Source organism: Barbatula barbatula (assembly GCF_947034865.1).
Source record: "Barbatula barbatula genome assembly, chromosome: 2".
Classification (NCBI taxonomy): Eukaryota; Metazoa; Chordata; class Actinopteri; order Cypriniformes; family Nemacheilidae; genus Barbatula; species Barbatula barbatula.
In genome coordinates, this window is record NC_136767.1 from 17,287,772 (window position 1) to 17,315,394 (window position 27,623).

The following is a 27,623-nucleotide window of genomic DNA, read 5'->3' on the forward strand; positions in this document are numbered from 1 at the left end:
AATCTTCAAATGAAAAAGATCTCATAATTTAACTCTTATGACATCCGAGGGCTACATGACTTTTTTTGATCTGCCTCACACGCACACAAAACCTAAAATGCGGGTAGTTTGTGCGAATTTTCATTTTTTGGGTGGACTATTCCTTTATGTTGCAACAGTAGTGTGAAAACAAATCATAATGATCATTGTGATTTTTTTGTAATATGATTGTTATATTAACAGATGTTGTTCTAACTTTTGTTGAAACTAGTAACTTTGTATCAGCCGCTATTGTATTATTGCTCCTGTCTGACATATCGCTTATTGCTGCCTGAACTCTCTGTAAATCGCTTTGGATGAAAGCGTCTGCTAAATGACTAAATGTAAATGTGGATACAGTTGTGTTCAAAATAATAGCAGTGTGTTTAAAAAAGTGAGTAAAGCTCAAAATCCTTATAATATATATTTTTTTTCAATACACAAATGAAAAGGCAACACTGTACATTCTATTCTAAATCAAAACAGGAAGAAATAAGTATCAAATTTATTATTACTCATGTTAGGCTGTTTCAAAAAATTGCAGCTTCTGCATTTTCCTTAACAAAGTCAGACATTTATTGTATAAAATGAAAAATGCTTGAAGATTTAGTTCTTGTGAATCACTGAACTAATTTGTAGTTGTATAGCAGTCCGGGGTCCCCACACGTTTTCTATTGGACTAAGGTCTGGAGATTGGGCTGGCCACTGCATAACGTTAATCTTGTTGGTCTGGAACCAAGATGCTGCTCGCTTACTGTTGTGTTTGGGATCGTTGTCTTGTTGAAACACCCATTTCAAGGGCATTTCTTCTTCGGCATAAGGTAACATGACCTCTATAAGTATTTTAATGTACTCAAACTGATCCATGATCCCTGGAATCAAATAAATAGGCCATAGTATGAGAAACATCCCCATATCATAATGCTCGTGCCACCATGCTTCACTGTCTATACAGTGTAATGTGGCTTGAATTCAGTGTTTGGGGGTTGTCTGACAAACTGTCTGTGACCCCTAGACCCAAAAAGAACAATCTTGCTTTCATCAAGCGACAAAATATTGAGCCATTTCTCTTTAGGCCAGTCAATGTGTTCTTTGGCACACTGTAACCTCTTCAGCTCTTTCAACAATGGGACATTGCGGGGGCTTCTTGCCGATACCTTGGCTTCACATAGGCGTCTTCTAATTGTTACAGTAGTCCCAGGTACATCAGACTTTCTTTGATCACCCTGGAGCTGATCATTGGATCATTGAGTCTTTGCCATTTTGGCTATTCTTCAATCTATTCGAATGGTTGTTTTCCGTTTTCCACGTCTTTCTGGTTTTGGTTTGCCATTTTTAAGCATTTGAAGTCATTTTAGCTGACCGGCCTATCATTTTCTGCAATTCTTTATATTCCCTCTGTAATAAATTCTTTAATCAAAGTACGCTATTTTTCAGAACAATGTCTGGAACGCCCCATTTGACCTTAAATAAGGACACCAGTTTTTTCACATGATTTACCTCTCAAATTGAACTCCACACTGCTGTTATTTTGAAAACACCCTTTTCAATTATTGATTGAATTACACAGAATTAGCAGCATGCATGTCATGACTGTTGGGTCTGTTGGTTTTCTATTACTCTACTACACATACTATTAAAATATTTGCCATATAGAAATATAATTTCTAAAAAACTGTGACTGTACTGGTAAGTGATTGGACTGTTATTATTTTGAACATAATCGTAATTATAATAAATCACAGTGATTACGGGTAATGTTTTTGATTGAGCAGGTTGTTATGTGCTCTTGCTAAACCTTTATTCACTACCATAAAAATGTAGGTATTATTTGTGTATTATGAGAACTAACTGCCAGAACTATGAGATATTAATTTAATGACTTTTATGAGATAATTACAGATCGATTTAATACTGTAAAATACAGAGCACACGAAAGATCACAAAGGCAGTCATTACAAAATACTTCTCCCTTTTAATTGTTTGTAAAGATGGTCACACCATCTGTTTGCAGTAGATAGAGTAAATTTGATACTTCACATTCGCACATTGTTTAATATGTGGCCCATCGGCTGTATAAAGAACGGTTTTGTGTGTTGTGAACAAAGCAGATTCTTTCTAAATCAGATAGCAGAAGTCTAAGGAGGAAGTGACCTGACCACTGAGCTCCATTCTTATAGAAAGATCCTTTTCATTACCATCATTCTGGCAAAGCCAAAACTTCTACATTTTAAAATACCCCAAGTTAACAAACCGTGTGAATGGTTTTGAGAACCTCGTTTCACAACTGAAAGAGGAATACATGGCTGTGATCTGGGTTTTTCCAGATTTAACAATTTTAAGCGTTTCATTTTCACTTGGCCATTTAAAAATGGCTCAAATGCAGCACTTAATCGACACACAGAGAGAGACAGCACTAACAGTCAATCTAATACATCTTGCTATGATGGTTCCTTTATCCAAAAACATATTTTTAACAAGCTGTATGGGTGAATTCACACATGCTAATTTTATACTAAAGAATAATTTAGTCAAATAAGTCGAGTTATATCTGTGTACATGTGTTTGGGCGAGTTCTTGGGTGAGGTTTAGTCTGCTCATCATGGAATGTCCTTATATGCCCAAAAGATGACTAAAGTTATATTTTGTTGCACACTAACATTTGTGTTAAATGACTAAAATATTGCTTGTGCCTTAAATAGGTGCCAACATTCCCACAGAGTAGGCGGAAGTGACACTTAAATGAAAACATGCATGCACGCACAGTAAAAAAAGGAGTGCCACTTCGAGCTTAAGGTGTAACAGCAAGGTATTTACTTCTTTTGGTGTTTGAAAAACAACTTTACAATTGTCTTTGCTTACTAATATGCTGAGAGATTAAACTTTTAATAATTCAGTTAAAATGCATTTAAAAAAACATACAACACAGTGCAGCCATTGATTCACACCATGTAAAGAGAAAAATAAGAACATGTCAATGAAAGAACTAAACAGAGGCACAAAAATTTAATCCATAAAAGATCACATGACAGGAAAGTAAAAGTGGCCAAACCACTACTGATCTAAAATAGATTGATCTGTCATTTCTATCTTACTCAGAAATTAAACTCTAAAATCAAAACCCCAACAATTATGAGATCTACATCACAATAGGGCTTCCGCTACATAACACACATTATAGAACAACTCTTTTAAAATAAACACAACATTATCATTAGAGCTGCATGCTTGGGCTTAAACAAAATGCAGCTTGACAGAAATGAAATTCGGAGCACGCACACACTAAATCCTTATTGAAGATGCTTCACTCACTCTTCACTCAAAACCTCTGCTACAACAAATGAGCGAGGCACTTGGAAAGAACGGTTTCAAGCTAATATGCTATACAACAACCACAAACAAGTCTCCTGTGGATTTTCCAGTTTAGCCAGGAGGCTAAACAGTTTAGCCAGGAGGATTAATAATATCAATGTGTTCTTATCTGTTAATATGCAACAGTAACGTTGCAGTCTGACGTTTTTAGGTCCAGACAAACCACAAACATGTTCACCATAAACACGGTGGGTGTGAAGAGAATTGTGAGAAGTTAAAAAGGAGAGATACAGTGATAAAGAGCAAAGTTCTACTCTCCTCCTTGTGAGGAAATGTTATAAACACAAAATAGTCCTTCATTTATGAGCACCAAAACAAACCAAATGAAGTGGTTTCATAGAAACTGTCTGAGCACTAACTGAATCTTACTTTAACAATGCCCGCACACATCTATGATGTCACACGTTAGGAAATGATGGGCAGAGTTTGCAAAAGCTAAAGTGAATTACACTGAACTGGCAAACACAAATGTACTGGAATGATAAAACAAGCACACTAGGGTTTTGGAGGAGCGAAATGTTAATTCTAAAATGTTTTTCTTACTATCTAAAACGGTATAATCCTGTTCACTCTATACTTCGTACAGATGCAGTGTTACACACTATAAACTCGACTATCACATCACTCAAATGATTTGTGCTCGGAAACACTTTTCAAAAACACCCTTTTCATATAAATATATACATTTGTTTACATATAAAAAGCTACTCTGCGCTTTGACTGATTCACAGCAAATATATATATATAGATATCTTTTTCCCCATTTTGTCCTTCGTTGATTTTCCCTGGGTCTTGGCAAAATATTCTAGGTAAGGCCTAGCCCCTAATGTTACATGGGTGGGATTTGGTGGGACATCACTCAAACTCCTCTTCACTCTTGTCTGGATCTATGGTAGGCTGGTGATGTCACGTTTGGGAGGTGGTCCATCTGCTTTACAGCTGGAACCGTTAGCTTTATCTTCAAACATCATAACCCTGTGAAAGAGAACATTTTGCATGTGAGTAAAACGGCACTTATATACCTACTGAAAAGCTGAAAGTCAAGTTTATAACATGCAAATTTACATAAAAGCTTTTTCACTTTTAAAATGCTAATGTTAAATATGCGAAAATTAATACTTGTCAGTTGCAACTTGACAATTAAAATCGTGTATGAAACTAAAAAGAAAGCCAGCGCTGGCTAGAAGCAATCTTAGCATCCTACTGAGCAAAAGGGATAGATTAGGATCAGTGTCGGTTGTAGCCTGGATTTGGCCCTGGGCAAAGTACCATTTTAGTGCCCCCAACCCCCTCCCTCAAATGCTTCCACTACCTACAGCAAAACGACATTTTGCGCTTGCATTGACTTTCATAGATATTTTGAAAAACATGCATGCATAAATAATTAGATAAGCACACAAAATAAATAGTGTTTTAAAACTAAACAGTAAAAGTTTGCTGAATCCATTATCGAAACTGTTTAATGCAAAATTACCAGTTTTAAGAAATCTGTACAGCAGTGCATGGTTAATTCTGACGACAGTTAGACTTCTGAGGGGTTCTTGTGACATAGTGCACCTCTGATAGAATTTGAACCACACTGAAATACAGAGCTGTTCGTTTCAGGTACACTTAAAATACAGTTGTTTCAGTTAACAACAGCACATTAACGCGTTGTCCATATCTGAACACATCTCTGTGTTATTTCTTGGGACAACACTGTTAAGAAAATATTTTAACACAAATGAAATATAGCTTATGTGTCCTAAAGGTCAAGAGAGTTGCAGGATCAGTGTTTGAGAGGCTTTTAAAACTAGTTCATGAAATAAAAATATAACAGTTCAGATTAAGAGTAAGAATGTGAAGTCAGATTTAGAACTGCTGACTGATCTAGTAAAAGGATGTGACTTTCGACTCCAGGTAAACCTTCACAAATCTCTTATAAGCCCTTAACAAGCCCTGACTCAACTAACAGACAGTCACAAATCAGCTTTTCACAGCAATATGTACAATTCTATTTTATAGACAGAAACCTCTATAAATCTGTTCAACATGACTAACATTTGTACGGTCTAATAAACACCTAATACGATTAAACACCAAGGTTATACCCTGTCATCCTGACACAAACAACAAAATGCTTACAGTTACTCTTGAGATGAGCCAGATCTCTCAGACCCATTACACTCTGATCTTGGTATTTAGTTTATACAGTGATCCAACAACATTTTTAGAGACCATTTAACCAACTTAATCTAAAATGGTTAGAATCAGAGCTTTCTCTGTTTTAGAGACTGCCTCATGTGAAAATTGCTTAATATGGTATTAATCTGAAACTTGGCACAAATTCAATGTCATACACAACCCAAATAATCGCCAAACCAAACAAAAAATAGGAAGCCTAAAGTTTTGTTTATTGTCTCTGCCAGGACTAGAATGTGGTCAGTGCCAATTTAGGCAAGATACACGCTAGTCTTGATGACAGACACAACTGGGATTGGTGTGTCCTACCAAAACCAGAGTGTGTGTTACCAAGATATGGGATGTCCTGTGGGGATATGATTTTACTCAGAATCCAGATGCATGACATCACATCCCTTGAAATTGCTTAGAGTTGTTCTGAAATTGACAAAATAAAGGTTTTCCTGAAGTATTGTATCACACACCCATACATCTTGTGGATGCAATTACTTCTTCAGAAATACTTCTAGTCCAGTCTTCTTGTAGATAGCATTAGGCACAGAGTCCTCAAAGTGAAATATATGAGAGTAAAGTGAAAACCTCGAGAGAAAGACAGCAAAAGTACTTCCATTGTGAAACAACCAGTCAGCAAGATAGTTAGGAACTGATGTAATTTTAACAGTGACAAATTCTGCTCATCTTCAAAGTTGGAAGGATAATTTGTTCACAAAACGTATTTAATGTGTACTGCTGTGTGTGAAGCAGATATGTGTTAAAGTCCAGTCCTCGATAAATGATTTAGAGACAACAATAGGAAAATGGATAAAGATCAGCTTGACACTAAATTTAGTATTCTGGAAAAACCTGTTTACAAAAAGTATGCATGAACAGTTGAGTCAGGAAAATTGAATTTTAGTACTAATTTTAGTTACAGTCTTATTCTGTGAAAATCTTGGAAATGCAATTAACGGACAAATATAGCATGCCACATGATACTGTAAGCTACTGAAATCAATGGCCTGAGCGTGTAAAGACAAATCCAGAGGAGTGACACCACATGTCTCGTAGTGATGACATCACTAGTCACAGCAGAACCTTCTGCCACTGAAACAATGGCACAGATATGCTGATCCTGCATTGGATGTACTGACAAGATTAAACACACACCTAAAAATAGCCGGACTGAGCCAAAGCAGACTTCTGTAGGACAACAGCAAAGCAATTCTGCATTTGCCAACATTTAAAACAAGGAAAGTTTTACAAAACATGCACGCACATACACACTTACAGTTTAAGAACAGCTGATCGCTTGCCAAGCATCATTTTGACAAAGTCCCTGTAGTCGATGGTGTCGCTACATCCCCCTGTCACCTCAGAGATCATTTTCTTCATCTCCAGATGAGTCTTTGGCACACCAAGCTTCTCCATCATTCTCTTCAGACCCATCATGTCTACAGAAGCGATGAAAAAACAGCCATCACAAAACAACGTTTCTTCATAAGGCAATAGTTCACTTAAATAGATAATATAAGATTCTCTCATAATTTACACACACGTTGATGATTTTCTTTCTTCGTTTAATCACAAACATGGCATGAGCATGAGTAACTTGAGAGAATTTTCATATCTGGATAAACGATTGCTTAATGGCTTATCACAGAACACACAAACTATCACCTGCTGTTAATAATATAAACTACTTTTTATTTAAAATAGCTGAATATAGTGATTCTTTAAAGTAAAATAGATTTTTCGTCTTTCACAAAAGAGAGATACATAAAAATGATAATTTATTCCTACGGATAGCTTTAGTGGTCTGAATAGAATTTCTCATATGACACCCATGTAGAGTCGAACATATAAAAAAGAAATATTATGAACAAAATCAAAGTGTCCCCAAAAAATTCTCTTCAGCTCTCTAGCTGCCAGAGTCACGAGCTGGTGACTGTAAATGGTTACAGGTGACTTCTCTGGTTTCCAATCTGTCATGCACAGTATCAGCTACACAAGAGCCATTCCCCATTAACACTCACAGTTTTAACTACACATACTGTAGTGCACACTTACCGATCTCCCCCTGATCGTTCAGGTCAAATTCTGCATATTTATCTGTGGGTTGAAAAAAAAATCCAATGCGGTCAAACTATGCAATTATAACTAACATTGAAATTCACAAAGCTTGAAAGTGATGGATTTGCGTAATAGGAGTTTTTATAATCCTGCAAAGCAAACCGCACAAATACAGCTACACACGCTTCTTTACTAACTGGTTATCTATTGCATGATCCGCTAATCCCACAGATGCAAACCTTTCTACATTTATACATTTTCATGAAAATGTTATTTAGCATATTCATTAAGGTGTTATTCTTGCGGTTGCTTCCCACAATCCAGGCAGAATCTGACCCACACACCCACACAACTGCAAGTAACATCTCACATCAGCAGAATCTAGAGGTCAAGCACATGACAGCTGTGGTCCCCAGACAAACAACAGAAAGACGTTCAGGAAAACTTTGCACATGTGTGTTTTAACTGTGATGAGGCCTATTATACAAAAGGCTGCAGGCTATATTTACAAATGAGGACAGCTAGTGCCCAATTTGAATCCTAGTCCGATTTGTTATATAAATGTACACAGCACTCTCTCACTCTGTGTGTGTAGTTTTACCCTCACAATGAGGCTTCTGTTGGAGTGGTCTTATTGACAGTGTAACGGAGCCCCCGTGAGATGAGGCTGATGGGAAGGAGATGGTTACAATAGCCCCCTATGAACACAAACACAGCCTGTTTAGCGCTGATCTGAATGTGCCTGTGAAAGTGATGACCAAAGAGGCTGACGGTCGAAATTTATCGGGGCAGCCACTCCATCCAAACTTTCCCTTGTATTGATTTCTGTTAACTTTAAACATTGAAAACACAATGTTCCTATCATTTTTTTGCCTTTAATTCTCCAAGATAACAGGCTTTCCACCCTTACTCTTTTGTTTCATTTCTAGTTTTAGAATAGAGGTATGCACACATTCTGACATTAGTAGGTCAAACACTGTGTGTGCATGTGTGTGAGCTTTTCTAATTTCGAGGGTTCGACTCTCCTCCTCTCTGTACTTAGACATTTGTCCTTTTTTGTAACTCCACTTCTCATTCTGTTTAACAAGAAAACATCATAGCCTCAAGAGCCACTTTAACCCAATTAGCCTACAGAAAGTCCTTCTGTCATAATGACCCACAAACCCACATATACACACTGACTGAGCACGGCTGAAAGTAAATAATTCAGAACAAGGACGGGGCCTTTAGCTTTTAATTCAATACAAAATGCAGTCCGCAAACATCTTTACTTCCGTAACCTGACGTATTTTCAGTCAAGCTGGAAATACAATTTTCATAGATTGTGAAAAGTAGATGTTACAAACAAGATACTGAAAAGAGGAATTTGTGATGTCAAAGCCATTTCAAAGGCAGAGCAATTTAAAAACTGGAATTGAGTAACAATGAATTTTACACCATGCCCAGTAAACAGGACCAATAAATCAACATTGATTTTAATGACTTCAACTGTCAAAGCTTAACCTCAGCGTTCAGGTGACTCGAGTTTACATGAAGGTTTTCAAGGCAAAAAGCAAAACCACAACACACACTGACCGAAGGGCACAAAAGACAGTTAGTTTACATTCCAGTTGTCCTTTCCCACACACACACACATCCACAGAGCCCGCTACCTCACTCTCCCACATTTCGTAAAGACCTTAGTGCTAAAACAATAACAACAACAAGGGGGCAAGAACAGCACATTCCTGCAAGACCATATGGAGAAAGCAACTAAACTGCTTACTGCACATGTGCAAACTCCCACATGAGCTCTCGGCATTTACATCATCATGAATTATTCCTCCTCCTCTCTGCATTTACATCAGCTCATGAAATATTATTATGTTGGTGTTCACCCACTATCTAAGTGGAGGTTTACGATGAATGGAAATTATTTTAAGTTTGAACCTCTTACTTTTAAAAGAATCCAACTTTTCTGCCAAATCCTCCTCATCTCTGTACTTCTGATGTTCCATAAACTCCTACAGACAAGGACAGGGAGAAAGAGAGTGTTAGCATGATATCTAACTAGAACAGGCAGACTGGATGAACTATCATCCTCTTGACTTTGTTGTTACTCCTCTTAGCAAAAACTCAAAAAAAGAGCATGTGTCCAGTATCCACAGGCAAATACATCAAGCATTGAGTGCTGATGTCCTCTACATAGTTTTACAATTTGAAATGGAATGCAATTTGTAGATTTGAATGGTGGTCTGTTGTTAATCCAATGTTAAACTGGCAACAATTTAATATCTGTGTCATTCAGAATGTATGCATTCTACATTCAGCAGCAACATGAAAACAGAAACACCCTAGGCCTAGAGTATCCCTTGAATATTAGAGATCTGAAACTATGTGCAAAACAGAGTTTTATAGACTAGCTTATTGCAACATTTGTTAATTTAAAACTAAAATGCCTTTAAATGTCCTTTAATTTGATCCATTATTTATAAACTTGTAAATGAAAGATATGAGGGTTCTTCATCAGTGAGGCATTAAGAGTGTGTGTGAGGAAAGCATACAGTAAGTGTGTGCGTGCGCGTTTGTGTGCTTGTATGAGTGGATTTTATTTCAAGTATAGGGGACACGCTGACCAAGTAAAGGAATCTGCTGTATTGTAAAAATAGTGCATGTAGGAACATCAAGAACCTTGAACATTTAATCATGACTCACAATGTCAATAAAAACTCACAGGTAAACTGCACTACTTTGTCTTTTTCCTCCGACTCCCCACACATAAGTACACAGTGAAAGGAGAAAATGTATAAATAAACTGTTGATGTACGAGGACAGAAATGAATCAGCCCAATGAATCATGCAGTGATGATGACCACGAGTGGCTTAATCTTGCTCAGTCTACATCACAACTGCTCGCTGACACATTTTTTGACCTCAGTACCCGAAACTGACTTTAACTTTATTTGATAAGCACACTAACACTATTTGCTTTTCACGAATCTGCAGTATCTCAGCGGTAGCATCTTATCAAGTAAGCGCTTTTTATAGCACTTTTTACCGATGGCAGATTGTTTCACACAAATAAACAGAAATTATGCAAATTTCAAGCACAGCAGTATAAGATACATGAAATCACATTTGGCTGAGTTTGATACATTTTTGTGAACACTTATCAGTTAGTTTATAACTGATGTACTCTATGGCTCAGTACAATTGGCCAATGCAAAAACACTTTGACAACAGTTTATAGATGAATCTAATTTTGAAACACCTTTATAATACTTGAAATAAAATTTGTGCAGGATAAAATTTGGGGTGGTACCATCCCAAAAAGGAAAAAGTCACTTTCCCGTACCTTCTCTGGATCTGTTCCACATTGGTCGAATGATCTACCAGCTGCTACAAGATCAGCAGACTCGGTTGCCATCGTTAAAAAACGCCTAAAAACGCATCTCTTCCGTCAACACGTCGCTGATTGATTTTTCCTGATTCTCTTCCCTTTCCTTCTTTAAAAAAAAGAAAATAAAAAAACGAACTAACCTCACTATTCTTAGCTTTGTATACTGCACTAGGCTTTAATGGACTAGTTTTGATGCACTTATGTATTTTGTTGCCTATGTTGTTATAATTGCTTCCAATGTTTCCTCATCTGTAAGTCGCTTTGGATAAAAGCGTCTGCTAAACGACTAAATGTAAATTTAGTGCACAAGTGAAGGTCACAATAGCAAACATCCTAATAGTCAAACTTATCCAGGGGCATTGCAAGACCCCTTTTGCTGGGGCACGTGCCTCAGTATAAATTTCAAGTTTAAAATGTAAAAGTTTTGTTTATTTTTCAGTGTAATCATTTACATTGGCGACAAAAAAAAAAGATGTACATGCAACTAGGGATGTTCATATTAATCGTCTAACCGTTAACCGATAGTAAAACCCTATGACCGATTAATATTAGCAGTTAGGGCTGGGCAGAATATTCCGTTCCGAGATTTTTCTATTTTCTATTTTTAACCTGTCTGAAAACACTAACTCGTGCTGTACTTTCACGCAGAAATCCATGTACACGACATCTGTGTGTGTTTCCTTGCCACAGTTGCAGCACACAGCTGCTCCGTAGACAGTATGTCTATGAGCTGTGTAGTGCGCAAGGGTGGCAGCAAGTGACTGAAGTAGCTATGAAAACATGACGAAACTAAAGTAAGTTCCTACAGAATATCAATCGTCTTATTCTGACTCTATCATTAATAGCCCCTAGGAGGGACATCATACTTTTTTTATGCAAAGCAGGGAAATGGAAGCAGAAAGGAGATGAAGAGTTTGAGTGAGGTAAGACTTGATAAACAAGCTAGCCAACTGTACATCCCCACCCAGTCAGGTCTCAGACTTTAGAGCAAAATATCTCAATAAGTCCTTCGTCAAATCTGTACAATTGCATTGTTGCTTAGAAAAACATTTGTTTTGTGTACTTTCAGAAATTAAATGAATATTTAGTTTACTAGCTTTAGTTTAGGACATTACACAAGAAAATGCCAGTTCCTATGGCCGAGATAACTATGTACTATTACAGGCAGTACAGCGCAGTAATGCAGTAGCGTATAGTAGCGTATAGCGTATACGGTTGGTTCAAAAAATTAACCAACAATATTTGGACTTGACAGCGAAACAAGAAAATATTCTTTTTTTAAGATCAAATGTGTCATTTATATTAGTTGGAGCCATAAAACAACTGGTTTCTTGAACTATTGTAATTGATCATTGTGTAATTGTGTCGCTTTGGATAAAAGCGTCTGCCAAAATGAATAAATGTAATGAATGCAGATCATTTCATTATTTCCTTACAGCGCAAGCAAACATGTTAATAAAGTTTATGTTAATTACGTTGAAGATACGAAAATATTTTTAATACATAAATGTTTACCATCCCCGGTATTGTTGCACTGTAGCAATAGTGGTTTAACCAATGGAAGTTTGTATAGTGCATCATGTTGCACACAACGGGTTATTAAGACAAAAGTAATGGGGGCCTGTGCCCCAGTAGAGCTTTAGGTCTTGGCCCCTGGTCGTATAGCTTTTCTTTCATTTATCCAAAAATCCTATTTAAAGGTGTGAGCACTTCAGGTGTCCATATTAGACACGATCTGAGATCTGATCTTACTTCTAGATGTTCATTGAGACCAGAACAAGCTGTCAGTCAGCCACAATCCACACGATGGGCAAAGACAGACAGAGATGAAGAGAACAGCCGCTGAGACTGTTGTCCACTCCTCCATCTCTCTCCCACATAATGACTCCATTCATGCCGACTCACAGACACCTGTTTCCCGTCTGAAAGCACGCCACTTATCGCTTCAAAGACAGCTTATCCGAACTATTTGCTTTACAATAACCCCAGCGGTGAAAAGGTCTCTTGGGTGTTTCGCGAAAGGTCTGGGTTTGTCTGTAACAATTAAAACAATGAGAGGCAACACGACGCCTCGCGTGCTTTAGTGCAGCTATGACTGTAGCGCGCCGGTTGAACCGGGAGGTCTTTAAAAACCGGTGAGAGAGTTTCTCCCCTTCACGAAGCGTAAAGTGCAAGATTATGAAGAAGAAATGTGGTTGAGCTCACAAGGTTGAGACGCCGCGACTCCGGGTTGTGAAATGATCTGCGGCTTAATGTGCTCGAGCTGTCTACCTAAATTAGGTCACGCTGCTGTAAAATAAAGCTTATCAATGCAGTCGAAAATAACGATTTATAGCTAAATATAAGCAATTAATGAGTATTAAGCGGTGGAAATTAAACCACCAGAACTGATGGGACGGGGAGGGGGGGGTGTTCAAGGCCACCGAAATAAACGCGCCGCTCACAAAAAACAACGTGTACCGACGGAGACAATAATAGCGTTTGCTCCTTTACCTTATTTATTTCCTCCAGTCTTTCCCTCTGCTGTGCTTTAAGCAGCCCGAAGGCTTTCCCCCCTGAAAAGGAGACATAAAGACCGTTACACACCCGTTTGAATGTTTTAGCCGGTCTGCCTGATGCACTCGCAGGCGCGAGATAAGGACAATCGGCCGCTAACGGCACACAAGCGCCGAACAAACACGCTTAAGCGTTAACGAACAAAGAAAGGCCATTTTACCTTGTGGGTTCACGTTTGAAGGCATGTTAGGACGGTTGTAGTTGGTAAGGCGGGAGGACAGAAGAGAGACGCTGGCGCTCCGGTGAAGGGTCGAGTCGGTAATGCGGGAAAACACTCTTCAGTTCAGAAACGCACGCTGGTCTCTTGTGATGCGCTCAATGGCACGCAGCCACACACGCCGCCGTGTGGTGAAGAGAGGTAATGCGCAATCTGCAGATTCGACGCAAGTCTTGCATTTACGATTCATTTGATTACATTCCTGGCTGTCAAGCTTGTTTATTTGTTGCAATGAAAGATTATTATCGCTAACATTATATAGATTTAGTGCCCTGTAATAATTACCCAAAGCAAAGCTGTTGTTACATTTGTTTAAAAGGCTCCGTCTGTCACATTTTGCTCTCTTCTTAACTTTATGACAACCACAATTTGTTTGTTACTGTCTGTGACCACAGTCTTTATAAAGATGAAAGTTGCTATGTGAAGAGATTTGGTAAAAAGATTCAGAACTATTGCAAATGAATATGATAGTATCTGCTCTGTTTATGAAAATGGTTTACTTTTTTAGAAATGTATCAAGTGTACAGTTGTCAGTTCAGTGAATTCTCTTTTTAAAAATTGAGTATATAGACTCAGTAAAGATTACAGTTGAAAAGCAGTCTTCATGGGAAGAAGCTAACACTAAATGCTTTAATGAAACAGATGGATAATAAGCAAACAATAAATAATGAATATGAGATACCAAAAAGGCTATGTTCTACATTCAAAAGGCACACATTAAATATTATTATAGCTAACATTATATAGATTGAGTGTCCTTTAATAATTACTCAGAGCAAAGCTGGTGTTACATTTGTTTAAAAGGCTCCGTCTGTTACATTTTGCTCTCTACTTAACTTTTTGAGAACCACAACTTGTTAGAGAACACTGTGACCACAGTCTTTATAAAGATGAAAGTTGCTATGAATGTGAAGAGATTTGGTAAAAAGATTCAGAACTATTGCAAATGAATATGATAGTATCTGCTCTGTTTATGAAAATGGTTTACTTTTTTAGAAATGTATCAAGTGTACAGTCGTCAGTTCAGTGAAATTTTAGGCTATACTACAGATTACAGTTGAAAAGGCTAACACAAACTGCTTTAATGAAACAGATGGATAATAAGAACACAATAAATATTTAATATGAGATACCAAATAGGCTATGTTGTACGTTCAAAAGGCACACATGTAAACACGTGCTAATGCAAACAATGTATGATCAACTTGAACAAAATTAATAAAATGATGAAACATATTGTTAGTTTGGTCTTGATTTACGGATATAAACCAAATATTCAGTATCAGGATATTGTGCACAAGCAAGATTCATTTGTCTAAACGGCACCTCCACGTGGCTAAAAGGGGACTATATTTTTCTCCCATTATTTGCTGAAGCACTGTAAAAATACTGCACAAGCAAGCACACGTCAAAATATTATTTCCTAAAAACTGCACATCATCAGTATTCAAGAATAATTTTGGTTATCTATAGAAACACTGACATTATGATTTGATTTAAAGCGCTACAGTGAATCCAGGGGGGGGATAAATCAGTATTTACCCACTCAATCTTCACATCAATTGAACAATTATTAAGTAAATTATTGACAATATAATGTTTCACTTACACTTTCAATTTGCAACTGTTACAGACAAGATAGAGTTAAATGAGTACTTCAAATGGGAATTTCCCTAAAGTCACGTCAATGCCGTTCTGAAAGACTCAATATCTGAGAGATTCTTCATGGAAATATATAGTCTCTGCTTCTGCTTCCTATCTGGCCTCTCACAAGCTCAATTCCCACTTTGAGGGCATTTGGGCAAGTTCTGGGCGATGTCTGCCAGACTGTTTCTTTCTTCTCTAATCTCCCGCAGGTCTTCTTCAAGACTTTGCAGCTGTTTCTCTTGACTGTGTGCAGCACTGTGAAGTTCCTGGATCTTTCCTGTGAGTGCCGGGCTCTCCACAAAAGCTTTGAGAACATTAAGACGGGCTGCTGTTGCATTTAAGATGTGGTCAAAGTTCTTTAGCGCAGCTTTTTCTTCTGTTCATGTTAAAGGAAAAAGAGTACAGTATATGAGATTATTGACTATATTTGAATTTTTTTAACAACAACAAAAAAATGAACATACTTTCATTTACCCACTCTTATGTATTAAAAAAATATGTTGTCACATTTGTCAGTGGAACACAAAGGGCAGATTGTTAGAGACATTGCAACCTCAGTTGGCATTTACTTTCACAGTATCTTTCGTCCATAAAAAAAGTGAATAGTGACTCTGTTTGATCCTAATATCTGTCTCCTCCATTTGTATTCCATTTATTTGATCAATTATTTAATCAGGTGCCACTGCCACAATAGAGATGATTGATGAAGATATAGCATCGGTTTGGCCTAATGGCAAGACACACGCCTCTTATATCATTTGGTGTTAGCTGTTTTGATGAAAGTAATATTTATGAACCAAACATATAATTGTCCAGCAATTTTTAGTAAACCGCCATTGACAGACGTGCCATGTTTTATTTATGTGAAATAAGTGAGTGCCTTTAAACTGCCTGTGATTTGTTTATAAATTGTATATAAATTGATCTAAAAAATTACTGCAAGTAAATTTGCATGCTCTATTAAAAAAATTAAAACTATGTTTACAAAATAGAATCAAGCCTTCAGTGTATTTAGAATAGTATTTACAATGTATAGAATTGCAAGGTTGGGAATTTACCCAGGTTTTTAAGAAGCTCGGATACAGTTTCTGTAAATGACTCCAGCTGACTTCTTGCCGTCTCCATATTGCTCATGACACTCTCTGAGGAAAGCATGTCCTGAGGAGACAAGGCATTATCAACACAATGGCATATACACATTCAACATTCCCCACTCCTTATCTAGAGACATAACTATATAAACAATTGTAATGCCACTATTAATTAATGACAAATGTTAATGAATTACCTCCTCGACCAGCATGACTTCCTGCGTCTCTGCAGTTTGGCCTTCCAGCTCAGTCAGCTGCTCCAATGTCACATCCAGCACCGAGCTCAACTGTGCAGATGCCTGTTTTGTCCGCTTTCCCTGTGTGAAGGACGCTTTGGCAGCCTAACATGAATGACAAAAATGGCCTTTTAACTCTCATGTTTCAGTTTTGTTTCAGTTCAGGTACCCTGAGGCAGCGCAGCATTTATTTTGGGGTTGGGGAGATGAATTTAAATTAAAATCCCTTTTAAACTGCCAAATGATAACAGAATAACCAAAGTTAACAACATTTTCTTTTTACTTTAACAGAAAAATATCTTATTGTTACTGACACATTAACATTAGCATTACATTTAATCATTTGAAAGATCCAGCATAACCTATATAATGCATTCAAGCTATAGATTTAGTAAAAGTTGTTTACAGTATGCTAGTCTTTGAGTGTTTACAGCATCATGTGTACTATAGTATAGCCTACTTTAGCCAATGCTTCCGCAGACTGTCCAGTGCTTTTAGCTGTGCTGTTAGCGGCTGTAGCGTTCTCCACAGCAGTTTTGATCATTCTTTCTCCTTGCTTGACTTTTTTCTTTACGTCCACCAGGATCTTCTCCTTAAGCACCTTCTCTTTCTTTAGAAACTCTTTGTTGAGGGTGGGCAGTCGAGGCCAGTCCCGCTCAATGTCTACATCACAGGAAATAATATACATTAAACATTATAACTTTATTTTTTGTAACCTTTTGCATCTTCATGTTATCTATACTTCTATTTGCCTTGAAATCGGTCTGAAATAACTTCAGTGCCAGGAGTGTTTGGAGTGGTTAAACGTTTCAAGTGTATATGTTTTTAGAAAACATGACCATTAATTCTGACCAAACTGATATAAAGTAAGTTCTGTAGGACTGAATGAATACATTTTCCAAAATTGTATACACAAAACGGTTACAAGCTTCAAGTGTAAAGCGAAACGCATTACCTTCGAGATCATTTTGCAGAGACAGGATCTCCGCCTCAATCTCTTTCCCTGTCACCACAGAGGAGATGGCTGACACCTTAAATCCTTCAGCCACACTTGTCAGCTTCAGATGAGAAAGCATGCATCTCATTACACTGTCTTTTGGCAGGAAATTGACACATTTGAATTTGCTTTGAGCTTCAACACATCCCCATTGTTTTTCCCTCATGCAATTTCCCAGCCTACTGACTGGCAGTAGGTGCTACAATTCACAGGAGCAAAAAGGACTACTCTTAATTAATGTCCTCGCAAAATGCTGTGATACCACGATACAGTGCTAGGATGAAATGATAAAATCACGGTACTTGGATAGAAACCATGGTATAGGTGTTATGGATTACCACGGCATGTCTCCAAAACATGGTTATTTGGGTCTTTATTAATGACTCACCTGCTTGAGCTGTTGAACAGTTTTCAGGTGTTTTTCTGCACTATCCACAAGAGGCTGAATTTTCTCTGTAGTCTTGTTAACCAGATGCTCTGTGGACTGAACTGTGATGTCCAGCTCTGCTGTTCTGTTCATCAGGGCCTCGGTCTGAAATTTGAACAAATTTGCTTCAGAAAATGTAGTTGTTATATTCAGAGAGATTGAGACTTATATATGAATAAATAAGCTTTCCGTTGGTGTATGATTTGTTGTTGCCTTAGCATAGCGTATTATATAAAAAAATTAAGTCTTTATAAATTGACTGTAGGACTGTAGGAACACGATCTTTACTTAAAATCCTAATAATGTTTGGCATAAAGGAAAAATAAGTAATTTTGACCCATGCAAAAGTCTTCCTATGCTACTAAAGACTGGTTTTGTGGTCCAGGGTCACATATAACACACCATGTGGGCAATTCCAGTGTTATTGATGTGACATTTTCAGTCAATGCTTGAAATATAAATTCTCAGAGAATGCATTTTAATATCAATATATTAAACCATTGATTTGACCACATAGTTTATAGGATTTCTGTGAATTGAAATGTGCAAACCAGAAACAACAATCCCCAACAAAAAAACTGAGAAGGGATGACTTTTCATTGAACATAAAGTAGCTGCTATATAGTCACTTAATTTAAATTTTGTAATATGGATCATCATTGATGTGACAATTCAGTTGCCTGACTATGGAAAATTATGCTTTAGAAAAACAGCAATAGTTCTGCTGATTGTTATTTTTGTTGCATGACACCACTCGGTTACCCGGGGACTATACTGTATCTTTCAGGCATCAACAATGCCATAGGGCAATATCACACCAAGCAACAACAAACCGCTAGCATCATTCTGTTTCCAGTAAATCAATTATGCATGAACGATTCAGCAACAAAAAGAATACAAATACATGGTTAACAAAAATGACTGTATTAATGCTATAATAATAATAGTAAAACGTCCATTCTGACCACATAAACAAACCTGAATGAGTTTTGGATCCTGGGTTGTTGTGACGTTTGTTTCATTAAGTGTTTGTGAGATGGATGTTATATTGGTGTCTGCTGTCGTAAAGGTGAAATTGACATCGGTTCTGTGAAGCTCTGATATGGAAGTGTTGATGTTCTGTAAAAGAGCGACAATCTCAGAGTTGTGTTTCTGAAGTGACAGGTTTTTCACTCGAGTCTCATTAACCTCTAGAGTCAGATTCTCCTTCAACTGCTGCATCTCCTCCAGCCTTTCGGAAAGAAAGAGGAGACAGACAGTAAGAGGGAGTGACATTCAAGTTATTACTGGTCAACAATAAAAAAGTGCATGATGCACAGACAGGCACACAGACAGAATATAACTCACTTGACTTTAAGATCTTGTATGTGAGACTCTGTTGAGTTGTCTTCTAGCAAAGCGATGAGTTGAGAATAGGCTCTGTTAGACATTTTGAAAGCATCTTCTGCAATCTGTTCTATATGTGCTGCCATGTCTGTATGACTGTTGAGTAACACAAAAAGAAACTCAGTAAACCATCTTTACAGAAATTACATCACATTTGAATGTGAATTAGTTTGGTTTGGCAAAAAATGCTAAAATGAAAATAATTGACTCATCCTCATTTCATCCTAAACCTGTATGACTGTGTTTCTTAACCAAACCAAACAACACTGACCTTCATTGATGTGCCCTGTATGGACACAAAACCACAGAGACATTTCTAAAGATATATTCTTTTGTGTTTAAGAGAAGAATACAGGGAAGTCATATACAGGTTATAAGCAACATGAGGATGAGTACTGTAAATGAGGACAGAATTTTTATTTTAGGGTGAACGATGCCTTTAAGGCTGCATTCTGTTATCTCTTTATCGCCATCTCTGTTTGAAACCCCAAATTGCAGGTTACTTTGTGTTGAAATGTCAGTTAGTTGGCATAAACTAAACTAACTGACATTTCAACACAGTCTCATGGGAATTTGTGACATCACCAACTGTAATCTATTCATTTGTGTTTACTGACACGAATTTCCCCCTTTTTTCGTGTCACCCAACACAACTTTCAACCTAATGTAATTCAATACACGGTATCTTTCATATGTATAAATATATATCAACGTAATCTGATGGGAATACATACCTATTTTACAGAGTGGCTAATTCGTGTGAATTCTTATTTCCTACAATCTCATTGGTATGTTTTTACTTTCTTTTCCCCTATGACGGTTTTGGGGCGGGGTTATGGGAGCCATTTATCATTGTTTTGCCACCTTGTGAAACTCGTGTTTTTAGCTAAATTAACCTTTGTGGTTGTGATTTTTGGGTTTGGGGTGAAGTAAGGTGTAAATCGGCCACATCCTAAAATATGTACAACATCTTTTGATATCAGGTTATAAATATATAAATGTAAATACACACGCAGTCTGTGTACTGAAAGTCGTGCTGAGTGACACAAAAAGAAAGTCGTGCTGAATGACATTAAAAAAAGTTTGTGCTCATTGACACGAAAAAATTTGGATATTCGTGTCCATGAACACAAATGTATAGATTCCAAATTTCGTGTCTATGCCATGTACTGCCGTCAGACTGGGAACTATTTTGTTTATTTTAAGTTAAAATACTTTATATCTATATTAGTTAGCTCGAAGATGAATCAGCAATCATAGTCCACCCTTAGGAAATAAAAATATATGGGAATATACTAAAAAATATAATGCATTTACATTTACATTTAGCAGACGCTTTCATCCAAAGCGACTTACAAAGAGTTCGGGGAGCAATAATATGTCATACAAAGAGTAATAGTACAATAGGTGCTAATGCAATATATTAACTAATACATTTCCATATTTTGGAATCAAGTGCTTCTATTTTTCAATATATGAAAAGTGACTGTTCCTTGTGTATAATTCCAAACACGGTAATATTGCAATACATAAACAATGTATTAATATATTTTCTATTATTTATTATTGAAATTATTGAATATATTGACAGTTAACATAGAAAAAAATATTTTCTCAATCTCAGGCAATTCTTTTGCAAACCTTTTAACTAGCACTTTAGATTCATTCGCAGCGGCGTTCCATTTGTTTGGCTCTTTTGGGATGACAGAAGGAATGACCTGAGACAGATTTCAGAAGCACAGGGACATCCATTAAAACACGTTCTCTTCCTGGACAGATCTATTGATCTGTGCAGACTCACCATGCTGTTAAGGTCATTAGTCATCTTCTGAAGCTGCTCCTGCATATTCAGAGCAGCCGATAACGTGTCAACAAGCTCCCGACATTCATCTTTACCGTTCAAAGTCTTGTTTTTCTCTGATTCTTCAACAACATCTGTGAGGTTGCAGTTCAATGCCGCAGTGATGCTGTGCAGCTGTAGCTGTAAAGTCTGCGCAGATATTTCCAGCTGTGAGAACTGCCTTACAAAGTCCTCGCGAGCCTCTGAATCAAAAGAGGAACATCAAAATTGTGCTTTTAAGAAAAGGACTGTCACAACTACAGAAAGGCAGACATTTGATTTGGTTTCTTGACAAATATACTTATGTCCAATAATAAAAAATGCTTTTTGTTTAAATTGATTGTATCTGCTTCTCCAAAAACATTGCTCGAATTCAGTAGTTTATATCATCTAAGCGCTTTTCACCTTGAATAGCAAGAAGATCCTCAAGGGCATTGGGCAGGAAATCTTCATCCTGATCTTTCTGTATGTGATTGTCCAGGCTCTTATGTTGGTGTCTATGCGGCTGGCGCCTGTGATGCTGGCGACTGTATCTGTTGCAGTCATAGCTGGCGAGAAGTGTCTCCAGTTCTTGCAGTTTGGCTTTGAGTTTACTGGCCTGTTTACATGACAATGTAAAACAACAGGGTCAAAGCACACTACAGAAATAATAAAAATTAGCAAATTATGCACAGGAATACTAAAATAATATTTTAGGCATAAAACCTTTTATACCTTATTAATTTCAGCTTGACATAGTTAGATTCTATCTTATAGTTCTCAGAAACCAACGTTCTGTAGCCCCAGACGGTTTTATCACAACTTTTACCTTTAAGATTTGCTGTTGAGTGCAGAGCTAAAATCAAACACATTCAGTGGCGGAGCCAGGAATTCTTCATAGGGGTGGCCAGGCAGGGGCCAGTAATTACTTTGGGGTGGCACAAAAAACATAATTTTGCAAACATACATGGCACTTATCCAACCTTAAAATACTTTTTAAAGTATTGTATGTGCCCAAATCACAATGATGTATAATGTACAATAGCTAGTCTACAATGGAAGATTTTTATTAAAGTTTACCAAAATCCTGAGCGTCTTAATCTTACTCACCCTCAAGTTATTTAATAAAATAAAACTTAGGAAATTCACTTTGAAAACAGAATAAATATCTCCCAATGATAATAAAAAGTTTAAAAAGGACCAGAAATGATTTACTGAAGTGAATTTTATTTCAAGTGAACATTGAAACATTCAGCAAACTTACAAACTTTCCAAATTACATGTCACTAGTTACACTAGTACAAACAACCTACAATAGTTTGATTCTACGGTTATTGTGCTTTAAAGCAAATAAGTTGACAAATTCATCAAAGTTCAGAGACTTTGCTCTCCTGGACTCCACACTTAAGACACCTAGATTGCTCAGTCTCTCATCATTCATGGTTGAGCGCAGGTAACTCTTCACTAGTTTGAGAGTAGAGAAGCTGCGCTCACAACCAGCTGTACTCACAGGAATAGCAACAGCAATTTTGCACAATCTAAAGAGCTCGTGAAATACCTCTTTAAATGGCTCAATAAGTACAGTCAAATCGACAACACTAGTGGGCTTCTGTATGCCAGCTTGCACTTTTCTCTCCAGAATTCTTTTCATTTGGTGAAGTTCATGTTTTAGGTCATCTAGGTTGCATGAATAGTTAGAGGCAAATGGAAAAAGTGCTTCCTCATGACAAAATGTTGCACTATTGGGGTTCAGAGCTTGGATTCCCATCATAATTTCACAGTTTGGTTTTGAGAATCGTCTGTTTAACTCACTCAGCATATTGTCAAGCACGGGGTAGAATATATTGGTTCGAAAAGTGTCTTTAGTACTTTCTGAACGGCCAGCTAATTGGGACATTGTGACATATCCATGGAGCTTTGAACTCTGTTTAGTCTTTCTTTTTGGAGCTGGCTCGGTTTCAATGTTGCATTGTTCAGCAGTGTTTAAGACATCTTTCCAGAGTCCTTCAAAGTAGGATTCATCCCTGTAACACTGAAAACGATGCATAAGAGCTTCAATTAGGTCCAGGGCTGAACCCAAATCAAGAGAAGGTGATTGAAGAATATCAGAGAGACATCTTGTGTCACCAAACAGCTCAGTGAAAGTCACTAAAAGACCAATGAATTCCAGGTCCATTTGAGCAAGAAGTCCACGTGCATCAACGGTTCTATCTCCACTCTTTTCTTCAGATATTTCCTCTAGCAAACGAATTACAGCAGGTAATCGTTTGAGTACAGTATTGCAAGCCATATATCGACAAGCCCACCTTGTGTCACTTAATTTTTGCAGCTCTCTGGGTGGACTATCATACATTTCTTTTTGTATGTCAAGCCATTTGATATGAACATAGGAGCCTGACATGAATGAATACAGTCTCTGCAAAATTGTAAAGAAACATTCAGCTTGGGGGACTGCTTTCACAGTGTCAACTAACACTAAATTAAGGCAATGGGCATTACAATGTACATAAAATGCCTGCTTTGCCACCTCCTTAATACGAGACTGAACGCCAGAGTGCTTACCACTCATTACGGAGGCACCATCATAGGCTTGCCCAACCAGGTTACTCCTGTAATCCAAGCCATATTTCTCAAGGATATGGATTATTTTTTCTGTCAGTCCTGCAGCATCAAGGTGCTCTGCAGCTTCAAAATGTAAGAAGCTTTCCTTAACTGCTCCTTGGTAGTAATATCTTAACACCAAAGAGATCTGTTCCTTTTTTTTGGTATCTTTACTTTCATCAGCCATAATGGCAAACACCTCACTTTCCTTGACTTCATTAATGATGGAGGCACGCACCATTTCTGCCAATGTGTCCAAAATTTCATTCTGAATATGATGACTTGTGTATTTTGCATTTTGAGGCCCCACCAATTTCTTTTTAACAGTTGGGTCATGGTTGCCGATGAGATTTAATATTTCTAAAAAGTTTCCCTTGTTGTCAGCATCAGCTGTCTCCCTGTGACCCCTCTGGGATATATTCTGGGTTGCAGTTAACATCAAGACTTCTGCTACAGTTTTTATGTATGTTCGATTTTCCTCTATTTGCTTTTTGTGCTCTTTATTTAATATAGACATTAAAGAGGAATCAGTCTTTTTTCTTCGTTCAAATTCCTTCCAAGCCATCATTGCATTTAAGTGTGCCTCAGACTTTGCATGTCCAGCAAATCCACCATCTCTGAATGTTGCCTTTTTCCAATTCTTATATCCCACAACAGATGTAAAGACTGAATCTGTGTTTAGAAGACCAAAGTTTCTACAAGCGAAACAGTACACTGAGTCCTGGCACTGGGAGTATTCTATCCATGGGTGTAAATTGTACCATGAGGCTTGAAAGTGTCTTCGTCTGTCACCCTGGAGAGTCCTGGGAAAGACTTTAAGGTGTGGCTGGACTGGACCATCAGCTCTTGATGTGGAAATGTCTAGAACAAGAAATAAATGGTGACAGAACAATAATTAGCTATATAAATTATTTTACACATTAGAAAAAAAAGACGTTTTTTACTCTTTTTTCCCCATCATTTACACCTAACATTTGACTGAGGTTCTTTAATAAACCTGAAAATAAGACTAATTTCATTTCAAACACTTTATCCCCAAGGTGCACATTGTGTTATTTATTAATGTATGAGGTTTTTAGTAGCTTATATTGTTTGCGTGACTCTACGTCGCTTTGTGAATTGCCCCTTGGGGATAAAGTGTTTGAAATGAAGGAGTATATACTTTCACGCTTATAATCAAAGTATGTGTGATAGGTAGTTTACCTGGAGGTCCTATTGGGTCAGTCTGGTTTGTTGGCTCCTCTTCATTCTCAAAGTCTGTCTCCTGAACTGTCTGAGAGAGTGCTAGAAAACAAAAATCAGTCTCAGTTTGTTTTCATACGCTTTAAACAGTTTAATATTATTCATTTCTATATCACTTGTATTAAAACATATACCAGTAAAGTAGTCAAGTGTGTGAGTGGAGGAGGTATACCTAACATTTCTCTTGGGGTTGTGCTCTCTGGAAATTCTTCTCCCTCACTCTCTGGGTCAGTCTGTTCTCTCTCTCTTTCATCCTGCCTATTATTCTCTTGTGTCTTAGAGTCATTTGGCTGCTTCTTGCTACTCTTCCTGAAGAAGGATGCTATATCTGCTGCCTTTCTCTTCATTTTTTCACTGACTGACTAACATAAATACAGATCCAAACATTAGCAAAGCATATCAACATTAACATGTTTGAAAAACCGCAAATAATTTAGGATTATTATTTAGCAAAGATTCGATGTTTTTGTTGTAGGTACCTAATTTTATCTTATCTTCACTTTATCTATATCTAGAACTCTGCGTCATGCGCATGACGACACAAATATGATGCGAGTGCAACGGTTATTCACATCCATCTAACGTTAGTGTGTTTACATAGAAAACTAACGTTTCTGTATATAAAATCGACGTAGAAGCTAGTAGTTATATTGGTATGTTGAATCACATTAAATGCTTCATGATTAAAACATACATTTATATATTCAGAGATAACATAAACATAGTTCTGAGCATCCGAGACAGCTAATATGAAGCTAGCTAAGTTAACTGCTCCGTTACCTGTTTGTTACACAGGACAATGATAAAACTTCACTGACACAAATAGTTGAACGGAACTAAAACAATAATTTATCTGACTTTAATAACTTACCTGAAAAGATGTGGTTGTGTGCTCAAACACGAGTTGAACCAGGCACAAAAGCGCAGCTTCACTCCTCGTCTCTCTCAGTCCTCGACTTTTTACAAATGCTGGAAAGAAACGCGCGCTGCGGAAACTCTCGCGATAGCGCATTTGCCTGTAAGTGACAATTGATTCAACTTGTCGCGATAGTTTCGCAGTCCGAACGTAATCATTTTGCCATGATCGATCGAGGTAATTTTGATCAAAATCTAAGAAACTATTATTGTTATTTATAATAGATCGCAATTACGATCGGGGTGGCCAGTGGGGTGGCCGTGATTATTTCCATGGTGGCCATGGCCACCCCTGGCCACCCCCTAGCTCCGCCCCTGAACACATTACCACCCATTTTACACTCATTACGAACAACCTGTAGTCCGGCCGCAGAAGAATATTTTGCATGAAAGAGCTAAATGTGTGGTTGAGATATAAGTGATTATGAACCTTTTAATTTGCCTGACAACCATTACATAAACAGATAACATTGCACATGTTTATGGGATAGCAACTGGGTTTGCTTATCTATCTAATGCTATTTCTTGCTTTCTTAGTTGTTTACACTGTTAAAGTTTTTTATTTATAATGCTAAATATGGACAAATTGTTAAAAAAACAGTTGAATAGTATTTCTTTGCCAAATACACTTCTTCAGCTTTCGCATAAGTTTAGAAAAGTTACAACTTTGTTACGAAACGAAGCTGGCTCACTCCATTTACGGGAAATTACCAGGAACAGCACACGCGTACACATCAACCAGAACGAGAGCGAGAGAAAAGCAATGATGTATTGTTACCTGTCCATAGATACTCAAGATTAACATGAAATTTGCAGAAACTGCATGTGTTATGTCCGCTTTAAACTGTTACAGGTCTTTAAAAGTGTATTATGTTGATGTAGGATCATATACAATATGTAATATGTAAATACCATATACAGTATATTCAATATAGTGACTGTAGGACTAGCAGTGGTCTAAAAATCCTTATCTCTGTTTTCATTTCAGTTTTAAGCAACACGATCAAAAGGCATCATTGAACCTGCAGTTTTGAATGTTCACTGAACACAATGGAAAGTGTGTAATGTCACATGAAGTGGTAAATGTGTCACTCACACACATACTGTATACCTGTATAATCACATACAAATATACATATAGCAGATATACATCAGAAATGCTCTCTCATGTACTGACCTGATCTCTGACTAGACTGTAGCACACTGGACACTCTTCACATTGGTGGGTCAGGCGGTTCTGGTAGTAGTTCAATTCACACTTGTCACACTTATAACCAACAAACCCCTGACGACAAGAACACGTCCCGTTGACATGGCACTGCATGGAGGTTGAGCCCATGGGGTCACAATTACATGCTAAAGGAAGACAAATACAAGACAGGTGGATAAAGGGATATACAGACACAAAATGACAAAAACCAGACGCAAAAAAGATTAATAATAAAATATCTTAAAGCTACAATCCGCAATACTTTTAGAGTAAAAAAATT

The 27,623-nt window shown here is 37.3% G+C and overlaps 2 protein-coding genes across 2 annotated transcripts in view; both read right to left on the reverse strand.

The window, feature by feature from the left end:
• Positions 1 to 2,637: 2,637 nt before the first annotated feature.
• Positions 2,638 to 14,103, reverse strand: aif1l (allograft inflammatory factor 1-like). Its single transcript, XM_079449632.1, has 6 exons — positions 13,716 to 14,103; positions 13,493 to 13,554; positions 9,557 to 9,623; positions 7,618 to 7,659; positions 6,839 to 7,001; positions 2,638 to 4,365 (listed from the first exon to the last, which is right to left on the reverse strand). The coding sequence occupies exons 1-6, from the start codon at positions 13,738 to 13,740 to the stop codon at positions 4,278 to 4,280; spliced, it is 447 nt and encodes a 148-aa protein (XP_079305758.1). The 5' UTR covers positions 13,741 to 14,103; the 3' UTR covers positions 2,638 to 4,277.
• A 621-nt stretch (positions 14,104 to 14,724) lies between these two features.
• The window catches only part of lamc3 (laminin, gamma 3), a gene marked incomplete at its 5' end in the record, with an annotated part of 67,990 nt that continues 55,091 nt past the window's right edge, over positions 14,725 to 27,623 (reverse strand). The window contains 13 exons of the mRNA XM_079475029.1: positions 14,725 to 15,795; positions 16,478 to 16,577; positions 16,708 to 16,851; positions 17,207 to 17,409; positions 17,702 to 17,804; positions 18,132 to 18,275; positions 19,149 to 19,289; positions 19,359 to 19,401; positions 19,518 to 19,652; positions 21,198 to 21,274; positions 21,358 to 21,599; positions 21,802 to 21,994; positions 27,311 to 27,489. Of these exons, the coding sequence (XP_079331155.1) occupies positions 15,548 to 15,795; positions 16,478 to 16,577; positions 16,708 to 16,851; positions 17,207 to 17,409; positions 17,702 to 17,804; positions 18,132 to 18,275; positions 19,149 to 19,289; positions 19,359 to 19,401; positions 19,518 to 19,652; positions 21,198 to 21,274; positions 21,358 to 21,599; positions 21,802 to 21,994; positions 27,311 to 27,489 (1,952 nt within the window). The 3' untranslated portion in view covers positions 14,725 to 15,547. The remainder of the gene's footprint in view (positions 15,796 to 16,477; positions 16,578 to 16,707; positions 16,852 to 17,206; positions 17,410 to 17,701; positions 17,805 to 18,131; positions 18,276 to 19,148; positions 19,290 to 19,358; positions 19,402 to 19,517; positions 19,653 to 21,197; positions 21,275 to 21,357; positions 21,600 to 21,801; positions 21,995 to 27,310; positions 27,490 to 27,623) is intronic.